This window comes from Gekko japonicus, unplaced genomic scaffold (genome assembly GCF_001447785.1).
Source record: "Gekko japonicus isolate JY-2015 unplaced genomic scaffold, Gekko_japonicus_V1.1 scaffold4235, whole genome shotgun sequence".
NCBI lineage: Eukaryota > Metazoa > Chordata > Lepidosauria > Squamata > Gekkonidae > Gekko > Gekko japonicus.
Genome location: NW_015175500.1, coordinates 11910 through 22945, shown reverse-complemented (window position 1 = coordinate 22945; position 11036 = coordinate 11910). Strand labels below are relative to the sequence as shown.

Genomic DNA, 11036 nt, shown 5'->3' with positions numbered 1-11036 from the left:
TTTATTCATCATGTTAAAATAAAACATTCCATAATCAATTTTTCTTTTTTCAATTTTTCCAATTTTTCGGAAAAAAACAAAAAAGGCTTCAGGGGAAAAACGGGTTTTTTCCCCAAATTTTTCCCGGGTTTTCACATCTCTATCTGCCACTGAGCCACAGCCCGTTCTCCAGTGTCAACATTCCATCTGCCACAAGAAAAACTGCATGGGGATTATATCATTGGCCGGTGTGCTGATTATATGCTCCTGAGAAATATCCTGTAAAACTAGGAAGGGGAACCGGCCTTGCGCCGAGAAAGGTGCATAATTCAACCAGGCTCGTATGTAACATTGGTCAGAACAGAATCCAGCTTGGATCCAGCAATGCAAAAGTAGAAACAGAGAAACGACTCAGGGCAGTTCACCAGATGGAAAACCAACCTACTTTGTAAATCGGTGGCAAGTCTCACTGACTCAGCAGGACTTGCTTCTGAACAGACACAAACAGAACTGGAGATGCAAGGGCAAAGAGCATTTGCAAGAGTTACGGAAATAATAAATAGATTAGTGTCGACCTAACAGAGATACACTCCAATGCATCTGATGAAGTGCCTGCTGACTCATGAAAGCTTCCACTGTGTTAGTCTTGAAGGTGCCACTGGACTCCTGTTTTATTATCTTGAGTCTTACCTTATCCGTACGCGGGGCGTCTTTTGCCAGTTCTCCCCAGTCGTGCACAAAGTCTGGCTCCTTTGGCATTATCTCAGCCAAATCCTCCTCCTCCTCCTCATCTTCAGAGCTCGTTTCTACGTTGCCTTTCCCCCTGGCCAAATCGGGCCCGCTGTCGTCTTCGTCACCATCCGTCTCGCTTTCCTCTCCTGTCTCTCCTCTGTCTTCTGAGTCGCTCTCCTCTGTCGTTTCTCCTTCATCCCCCAAACTGCTTCCCTCTTCCAGATCTCCGCTATCTGCTGACTCGCTTTCCTCTTCGGTTTGTCCACCGACGGCTAATTCTTCAAGCTCGGAGCTCTCCTCCTTTTTACATGTTTCACTTGCTACGTCGTTTTTGTGGATGTGAGCGGCAGAGAAATCACCTCCCTTTGCTATACAAAGAAGAAAGTCATTAGATGACATGGTTAGTGCACTTTTATACGGCTACATTGGAGCAAAGATTTTCCTTAAAAAAAAAAAAGTCATGGCAAATCTCGCTACCCCCAAAACAAGAAGAGCAGACAATAACTATTGGGTGTAAAAGAGAGTAAAACGTCCTAATAGGAGGCCTCACTGCTCACGCTGCATCAGATTTCCTTTAACCAAATACATACAGACGACAGTAAACCAAATGGGAGCACCTCAACGAAGACAGCTCTCCATAATGATCCATACAAGTGGCAAGGAGAAATCTTTATCAAGATGTCTACAGATCAACAGGCTTGGAAGCGGCCAGTTTGCTCACGCCATCTCATCTCATTCACCTCCTTCCTCCAGCCCAGATTACACACAACTTTTGTTCATGCAGGCCCTGTGATATCGGAACATAAGAAGAACCCTGCTGGATCATACCAGTGAGGGTCCATCTAGTCCAGCATCCTGTCTCACACAGTGGACAACCAGTTCCTCTAGAACAGTGGTGGCGAACCTATGGCACAGGTGCCAGAGGTGGCACTCAGAGCCCTCTCTGTGGGCACGCGTGCCATCGCCCCAGCCAGGCCCAGACCATCATTAAAGTGTCAAATTTTCTGCCAAATAATTTTAAGTAAATGAAAGCATTTGGCTTTCCTTACTATGTTTGGATCATCTTAAGTTAATGTTTGAGTTGTTTTTTCTAAAGTAAAATCTCAGTATTCAGGTTAAACTGCCGTGTTGGCACTTCGCGATAAATAAGTGGGCTTTGGGTCGTAGTTTGGGCACTCGGTCTCTAAAAGGTTCGCCATCACTGCTCTAGAAGGCCAACAACAGGACATAGAGGCCGAAGTCTTCCCCTGAAAAGAACATAAAAAAACCCTGCTGGATCAGACCAGTGAGGGTCCACCTAGTGCAGCCTCCTGTCTCACACAGGGGCCAGCCAGTTCCTCTGGAAGGCCAACAACAGGCCATAGAGGCCGAGGCCTTCCCCTGAGGTTGCCTCCTGGCTCTGGGATTCAGTGCCTCTGAATGTGGGGGTTTCCCCTCAGTCACCATGGCTAGTAACCACTGGTAGACTTATCCTCCATGAATCTCTCTAACCCCCCTTTCAAGCTGTTTAATTCCCGGGGCCATCACTACATCCTCTGGCAGCGAATTCTACATCGTAATCACTCTTTCTGTAAAGTAGTATTTCCTGTGGTCTTGTCCTGAACCCATTGCTTCATTGGATGCCCTTTGTCAAGAAACAAGCCTATCAGACCTGTAAGTGTTTGCATTGTTTAGTTTAATTAGTAAGTCTTAGCAGAATCACGTGAGTAGAACAGGTCACTCTGATACAACCACCTGTTAACAATTACCGGTTGTTACAACTTAGTGGTCGATGTCTAGTTGCAATGATATACTGAGCCGCTTTACTTATATTTATTGGATTTAGGTACATAAGAACATTAGAACATAAGAGACGCCAATGTTGGATCAGGCCAAAGGCCCATCCAGTCCAACACTCTGTGTCACACAGTGGCCAGAAATACCAAGTGCCATCAGGAGGTCCAGCAGTGGGGCCAGGACATTAGAAGCCCACCCACTGTTGCTCCCCCCCAAGCACCAAGAAGACAGAGCATCACTTGCCCCAGAGCCCCTATCTATACCTTGTGGCTAATAGCCACTGATGGACCTCTGCTCCATATGCCTATCTAATTCCCTTTTGAAGCTGTCCATGCTTGTAGCCACCACCACCTCCTGTGGCAGAGGTAAAGTTGTTTTATGGATCGATTGTTTTATGTATGTTGGTTTTAGTGATGCTGTGAGCCGCCCTGAGCCGCTTCAGCGGAAGGACGGGATAAAAGCCGAATAAATAAAATAAAAATAAAAATAATTAGTGCACCTGGATACTGTTAAACCTCAGCATGACTAAGGGAAATCTTGACAGCCAAAGATCTAGATCACCAGGTGCAAACCACTAATTAGGGTAGTGCTTACATGACAGCTGTGCTACTATTTAGTAGGAAGCAAGCAAGCAACAAGAGGCCAGCCAGAAAAGCCAGAGCGAGCCAGAAGCTGAGTCTGGACGCTCGGAACTGCATGCATGTGCTCAAGGTTATGCTGGAATGAGAGGCCGGGAGGTATGCAGGAGAATTACAGCACCCTCCCGGGAGAGATAAACGGTAACCTTGGTCTAGGACTGTTACGTTGGAAGAGGCAAGGCTATATTCCCTGGCACAAAGCCCAGCGACTTCAGTATTGCTGCTGAAGACGACCTACTCAAGGTTAAGTAAATACAGAGAGTTAGGTTTCTTTGTTTTGTTGTCTTTGTACACTCGTCTTTTCCCTCACTTCCTTGTGCTTCTGTTATTGTTCTTTGTAAGAAATGTACATTTTTATAATTGGACCAGGTCACTGGCCCATCCATTACGCCTTCGGAAACGCTCAGGCTATTTGAAAAGATAGAGCTACCGAACTATTTCATTTTATTCACTATTGTGTTGGTCTCTAAGGTAGCCCTAAGCGTGGGTGGTAGCATAGAGGCAGCAGGGCGGGGTCGTGACACCCTCGAGCTCTGGTATTCCTTGAGAGGGGGAGAAAGTTCTCTTTGTCCACTCTCTCCACCCCACGCATAATTTTACAAACCTCCTTCACGTCCCCCCTTAGTGGTCTCTAAGTCCCAGACTCTTCAGCCTGTTCGGTGTGGTGATTGAGTGTGGGGACTCTAATATGGGAGAACCGGGTTTGATTCCCCACTCCTCCACTTGCACCTGCTGGATGACCTTGAGCAAGCCGTAGTTCTGATAAGAGCTGTCCTTGAAGAAAGAGCAGTTTCTGTCAAGAGCTCTCTCAGCCCCGCCTACTTGTGGGGAGGGGAAGGGAGAGGAGTTTGTGAGCCGCTCTGAGACTCCCTTGGGTAGTGAAGGGCGGGGTATAAATCCAATCTCTTCTTCTCTTCTTCTAAATCCTAAAGCGGCCAGGGACCAGTTTGGTGTCATGGTTAAGTGTGCGGACTCTAATCTGGGAGAACCAGGTTTGACTCCCCACTCCTCCACTCGCACCTGCTGGATGACCTTGGGCAAGCCGTAGTTCTGATAAGAGCTGTTCTTGAAAAAGAGCAGTTTCTGTCAAGAGCTCTCTCAGCCCCACCTACCTCCCAGGGTGTCTGTTGAGGGGAGGGGAAGGGAAAGGAGTTTGGAAGCCGCTCTGAGACACCTTTGGGTAGTGAAGGGCGGGGTACAAATCCAATCTCTTCTTCTTCTCCTCTTCTCCTCAGCCCCTTAATCATCTTGGCTGCCCGCCTCCAGTAAAGCCTTTTCCTGGGCGCTTGGAGGAGACCCTCTCCTCCTTTTCTGTCCACCAGGCTGTCAGGGCCTGTACCCTCCCAGGCCAACTCGGAAGCCTTCCGCCAGCGACTCAAGTCTTTTTCTAACTTGAGTAGCTCTTCCTTTTCTGTCAGCTTCAGCCTTGGCGGGGCGGAGTGGCAGAACACGAGACAACAATTCATTCGTTTGTTTACTTTATCCACATCCCGCTTTTCTCCCCAAAGGAGACCCAAAGCGGCTTACATCGTCATCCTCCTCGCCTTGGTTTTATCTTCACAACAGCCCTGTGAGGTAGGTTAGGCTGAGAGTGGGGTGAACTTGGCCAGGGTCACCCAATGAGCTTCCATGGCCCACGTGGGGATTTGTGCCTGGGTTTCACAGACCCTACTCTGACACTTTAACCTGGGGGTGTCAAACACGTGGCCCGGGAGGCCAGAACAGGTCCCCGGAGGGCTCCTGTCAGGCGAGCAGTGGAGCTGCCCGTCTCCTGCTTCCTCTTCCAGTTCTGCTGCTGCTGCGCCATTGTAGGTTTGCAGCTTACAGATACACACCTGAACAGCGTACTCAAGACTGCAACAGCACACAGACATTCTGGTGCGGTAATTCAGAGCAAGAGGTGTCGGTTATCAGACACTGCTAAATAAACTAAATATTGCAAGAGTCCTGATGTTTTAAGCATGTTTTTATTTTAAGTAAAAAGAAACCCTCTTTGTGTTTGTATCCTTTATAAAGTTTATATCTCTCCGCTACCTGGCACTGCATTTCATGACACACACGGCCCGGCCCAACAAGGCCTCCTTTATGTCGGAGCCGGCCCTCATAACAAATGAATTTGACACCCCTGCTTTAACTGCTACACTAGGCCAGATCTCCAATATAATTATGGGGTGGTGGTGAAGAACCACCATATTTATTCAGGAAAAGGCCCCCCAAGTCATTTATTTATTTTTATTTATTTTTAATTTAACTTTCAGTTTATATACTGCTCTGACCCCGAAGGGTCTCTGAGCGGTTTACATACACTTAATTTCCTACCTAGGGGGAGGGACTGCCTACCAGCACCCAGGCGGTGCGTTCTGTTGGTGTATTCAGCGGGCTTCAGATGATACTCCCGGCGCCCTAGGACGGGTCGACGACTTTTTCCAGTGGGCTCATCCGGCATGCGGCCGCGCGTCAACTGCAGCTCCGGCTCTCGTCCCCTCAGGCTCCGCCGCGCTGTGCTGCCACAGCTCCGCTTCCATCCGGCCTCCGTCACCCAGCGTCACCGGGTTAACTGCTCCGTTGCCGCCTCCGCCGCTAACACTCCTGCCACATGCCATTCGCAGGAGGAGGGTGCCCCCTGCCACCTAGGGGCAGGTACCCATTTTATCTACTTGCGTTTATGCTTTCGAACCGCTGGGTGGGCGGGAGCTGGGACTAGGGTCGGGAGCTCACCCTGGCCGCGGTGGGTCTCGAACAACCATAGTGGCTGTTCACTGATGTTACAGCAGGCGTCTTACTGCCTGCGCCACCGCTCCATTTGACCCACCTCCGGGGGAAATCTGTTTAACGGTCACTGTGTTTTCACTCGTTCCCAGGGGTCATTTCCTGCCGAAGTAGGAGGTGTGGCATATGCAAATGAGCTCTGCAAATGAGCTCATGCACCTCTTTTTCCACAAAAATGACCCCTGCTCGTTACTACAGACATCCAGATGGGCCGCCTGGGCACTCTGACCAACACACCACATTGGCTAGTCGCAAAACAAATTGGTTGTCTCGAACAAAACGGGGTGGCAGTATGTGTAGTGTTGAAGCTGAAGGCAGCAGGAACAAGAGGGAGACCCAATGGAGGATGGATTTACTCAGTCAAGGAAGCCGCAGCCCTTGGTTTGCGGGACCTGAGCGAATCTGCTGACAGTACGGGATTTTGGAGGTCACTGATTCATAGGAGGCGAAAGTAAAATTGACACTCGCAAGATATCGGAATGCCTTATTTTCTGCTGCTTTTAGGAACCGTTGGATCTCACTGCTTTCAATACGCTCTTCACTTAAACGTCAAGGGGATAATGTTTCCCATCTGATGTTAGACAGTGACCTGAACGCAACCTCCTTGGTCACCAGATTTCTGTCTAACATATTTAACCTTTAGAACGAAGTCTGAGTCCAGGGGACACCTTTAAGACCAACAAAGTTTAATTCTGGGTAGAAGCTTTTGTGTGCACGCATGCTTCACTGAACAGCTCATACCCAGGATTAAACTTTGCTGGTCTTAACGCTGCCACTGGACTCAAACTTAGTTCTATCGCTTGAGACCAACGTGGCTACGCACCAGAACCTATCTTCCTTTAGTAAATGATGTATTATTCTTTTAGACACTGCTCAAGGTCATCTGGTCATAGGGCCCTGACCTGGATAGCCCAGGCAAGCCCGATCTTCTCAGATCTCGGAAGCTAGGAAGGGCCGACCCTGGGACATACTTGGATGGGAGACCGTCAAGGAATACCAGGGCCAGGACCAGTGTTCCCTCTAAGCTGAGTTGGTGTGAGCCAGCTCACAATTTTTTAGCCTCTGGCTCACAGATTTTTTAGTTCCAGGCACCCAAACCCAACCCCCCCCCCCCCCAAAAAAAGAGATTACCTGATCATAGGAGCTCTGAAAAGGAAAGTAAGTGAATAAATAAGAGTACATAGTTTTGACCAACCATACCCATGTTCAAGTTTGCATTTAGCTATAAAACTCATTGGCTGATCTTGGGCTACTCATGAGCCTAATCTACCTCGCCAGGTTGTTGTAAGCAGAAATCAGAGGCCAACCTAAAATGGGATTCCACACACAGAAACCTTATTAAAGCACGAAAGAAGTTGTTCGTTATTGCCGAAACCTTAAACTTCCTTGTAAGTAAAACTTACTTCCAAGGAAAAGCAGCAAGGATCTGGGTCACAAACAATGGTTTAACTGCATTCCACCAACCTAATTCAATTCTTCCTCTGCTGCGACCTTCTGTTGCTTTACCAGAGCCTTCTAGAATCTTCTGTGAAGTTCTCTGAGGTAAACCTGTGTTCTCCACAGAAACTCCTCTTTGCTTTTTGGGTGCAAGGTCCTCCTTCTCTCGTGGCAATTCGGCGGCATTTGTTCCTTTCAGATTCTTTTGGGGCATGAGGGATTTCTTTTCCCGCCCTCCCTTTTTAGAAGAATCTAATTTTGAAATTGACAAGTCATTTATCACTTTCTTTTCCCCCTCAGAGTTCTCAGGGCCAGACCTCCCGGAGTCACCTTCTCCTTTCGGTTTTGCCTTTTTCACCTTCGTTTCCTTCTCCTCCTCCGACAGATCAGAATCAGACAGGGCGTAGAAGCGCTTCATGTCTTCCGTGGAGCTGCGATGAACCGGCCGCCCTCGCTTATCCACCGTGTATTTCAGCTTGAATTTCTTGTCGTGAAACATCGCCTGAAACCTTTTATCGATTTTGACCTTGCGCTCTTTCTCTGGCATTTCCCAAAAGCGAGGGTCTTTGTTAACGCGGGTGAACCGCTGGTCGTTCACGAGCTCTTTCTTCAGCGACATCTTGATGCCTTTTTAAAAAAATAATTCCAAGGTTGAACTATGGAGAAAAAAAGAAAGATTACATCCACAAAGTGCCCACCATCACAAAGAGAAGAATAAGAGCTCACTATAAAATTACAGAGGAAGTTCTTGCAAAGTAGCAAAGTGTCATTAAGTCGGCTAATAATTTCACACTGCTATTTATTATCTTTAAAGCCCTTTATGGCCATTCGGCCAGGGAACTGCATATCTGAGGGACCGCCTTTCCCCATATGCCCCCCAGGGAGCGCTGCGATCGGGGACGCAGAATTGGCTGGTTCTCCTGAATATCAAGGCGGGCCAGGGCCAGGGCCTTCTCAGTGGCGGCTCCGCTCTGGTGGAATGAGCTCCCGGAGGAGATCAGGGCCCCGTGGGACCTGTTACAGTTTCACAGGGCCTGTAAGACGGAGCTCTTCCGCCAGGCCTTTGGAGCTGCCACCACCACTGACACCTGACAGAGCGAGCCCGACCCCCTGAGTCCCCCAATAACAGCCCGACCCGATCGCCCTGGACATCTGAAGAAGATTAAGGAGCTGACTGTACGCCAAGGAATTAATACTAGTACTTTAATATGTTGTTGTATTTATGGTTTTAAATTTGTGTTTTAATGGATCTTATACTGTATGTTGTATTATTGTATTGCATTGTTTTATTTCGCTGGTGTGAGCCGCCCTGAGCCGGCCTTGCTTGGAGGGCGGAGTTAAAAAAATCAAATCAATAAATAAATATACTCAGGGTCAGTGTTCCCGCTAAGCTGAGCTAGTGTGAGCTAGCTCACAGTTTTTTAGCCTCCGGCTCACACATTTCTGTCTTCATTTAGGGAGGAGGGCTCCAGAGCAAACTAATCTATGCAGCAGCCCAATCGCTCACTCATAACTTTAATGCCAGTAGCTCACAAAGTAGAAATCTTGCTCACAAGACTCCGCAGCTTAGAGGGAGCATTGCCTGGGGTGTGTGCACATTATTCACTTCAGAGTCTATTGCGTGGTCTAGGCCAGGGGTCCCCAACCTTTCTGAGCCTGCACACACCTTTGGAATTCTGACACGGCATGCTGGGCACACAGTGAAGATCAATGTTCCCTCTAAGTAAGTGGAGTCTTATGAGCAAAAATTCTACTTTGTGAGCTACTGGCATTAAAGTTGTGAGCGAGCCATTTGGCTGCTGCATCAATTACCGTATTTTTCGGACCATAAGACGCACCTGACCTTAAGTTTTTAAAGAAGGAAAACAGTTTTTAAAGAAGGAAAACAGGGAAAAACATATTCTGAACCTTCGGCCCATAAGACGCACTCACTTTTCCTCCCACTTTTTTTGGAAGAAAAAGTGAGTCTTATGGTCCAAAAAATACGGTAGTTTCCTTTGGAGCCATCCTTCCTGAGCTAAGGCAAAAATGTGTGAGCCGGAGGCTAAGAAACTGTGAGCTAGCTCACACTAACTCAGCTTAGAGGGAACACTGGTGAAGATTCTGGTGCTGTGGGTGGGCAGCTGCACAGCCCATCAAATCTCCAGTGGCCAATCAGAAGCCTTGCTGGGCAAAAGCCCCAACTGGCCCCACCCACTTCCTAAAAAGACTTGACAGGCCCCAGAGAAGCTGCCAACGGGCACCATGGCTCCCACGGGCGTCATGTTGGGGATCCCTGGCCTAGGCACATGGGACTCGTTTTGCATCATCTTCTCAACAGCAACCCCTTTACGCTAAACTGAAAGCTGATTCCAAAACGTCAATGGATGAGAAAGAGCTCCTGCAGCCCAAGGGGAATGTTATAGTGGACAGAATGCAGACAGCCTCATGCATTCATTTTGTGTATACCCCTGTCTTTCTTGAGCCAGTCTGGTGTAGTGGTTGGGAGAGCCGAGTTTGAATCCCCACGCCTCCACATGCAGCTGCTGGTGTGACCTTGGGTCGGTCACAAGTTCAAACATGATGCGGGGTCGATTTAACAATATCCCCCACCAGGAAAGACTCTGCAGATGTCTCAGCATGGCCCTAGACTCAATCTTCCATACTATTCTGGACTGCCAGCCGCACACATCTTCACATATGAAACTGTTACCCCTTCGGCCACACTTATTTACTAATAATCTTAAAACTGTTCAATAGCTTCTTAACGGTGTTAATACTGGTACTACAATTATGGTTGCAGAATTCTTAGCTCAATCAGCCGCACTTAGAATCTTTTTACATAATACTCATATTTTATTGTCTAAATTTACTTACTGGAATTCAATGTATCTTCTTAAATGTATTTATTATATACTATGCCATTAAAGGTGTCCGAATCTGAATCACGTTATCTCAGAGCTGTTCTCTCAAGAGCAGTCCTCAAAGGAGCTCTCTCAGCCCCACCTACCTCACAGGGTGTCTGTTGCAGGGAGGGGAAGGGAAAGGAGATTGTAAGCCGCTCTGAGTCTCCTTTGGGTAGTGAAGGGCCGGAGGATATAAATCCAATCTCTTCTCTTCTTCTTCTCTAGGGGGACCCAAAGTTGCTCACATCATTTTCCACACCTCCATTTTTATCTTCACAATAAACCTGAGATGGAGGCTGGGCTGAGAGCTTGTGACTGGCCCATGGTCACCCGGCAAGTTCTCAAGGCAGAGGAGACATTTGCAGGATTAGGACCAGCGTTCTAGCTGTGTAGTCCTAAACAGACTTACACTCTTCTAAGTCCCACTGAAGTAAATAGGCTCAAAATGGCGTAACTCTGCTTAGGATGGTTCGATGTGTTATTCTAGACCCCTGCCTCCACCATTCCATATACTGGAACGTCTCCCTCCTTTCAAATTCTAAACGAAAAAGAAACAGAGACTCAGTCTATATTACAGGGGATAGTTAGGCTAACTGTCACAGCGTTAAAGGTGCCACTGGACTCCAACTTGGTTCGACGGCTTCGGACCAACACCGCTACCCACCTACATAAGAACACAAGAGACGCCAATGTTGGATCAGGCCAGTGGCCCATCCAGTCCAGCATTCTGTAACACGGTGGCCAAAAACACCAGGTGCCCTCAGGAGGTCCAGCAGTGGGGCCAGGACACAAGAAGCCCTCCCACTGTTCCCCTCCCCCC

The 11036-nt window shown here is 48.1% G+C and overlaps 1 protein-coding gene across 1 annotated transcript in view; it reads right to left on the bottom strand.

The window, feature by feature from the left end:
• ESF1 (ESF1 nucleolar pre-rRNA processing protein homolog) overlaps positions 1–11036 on the bottom strand; it is a 73473-nt gene that overhangs the window by 59169 nt on the left and 3268 nt on the right. The window contains exons 2-3 of the mRNA XM_015426006.1: positions 7359–7987; positions 670–1079 (exon numbers count right to left, since the gene is read on the bottom strand). Of these exons, the coding sequence (XP_015281492.1) occupies positions 670–1079; positions 7359–7950 (1002 nt within the window). The 5' untranslated portion in view covers positions 7951–7987. The remainder of the gene's footprint in view (positions 1–669; positions 1080–7358; positions 7988–11036) is intronic.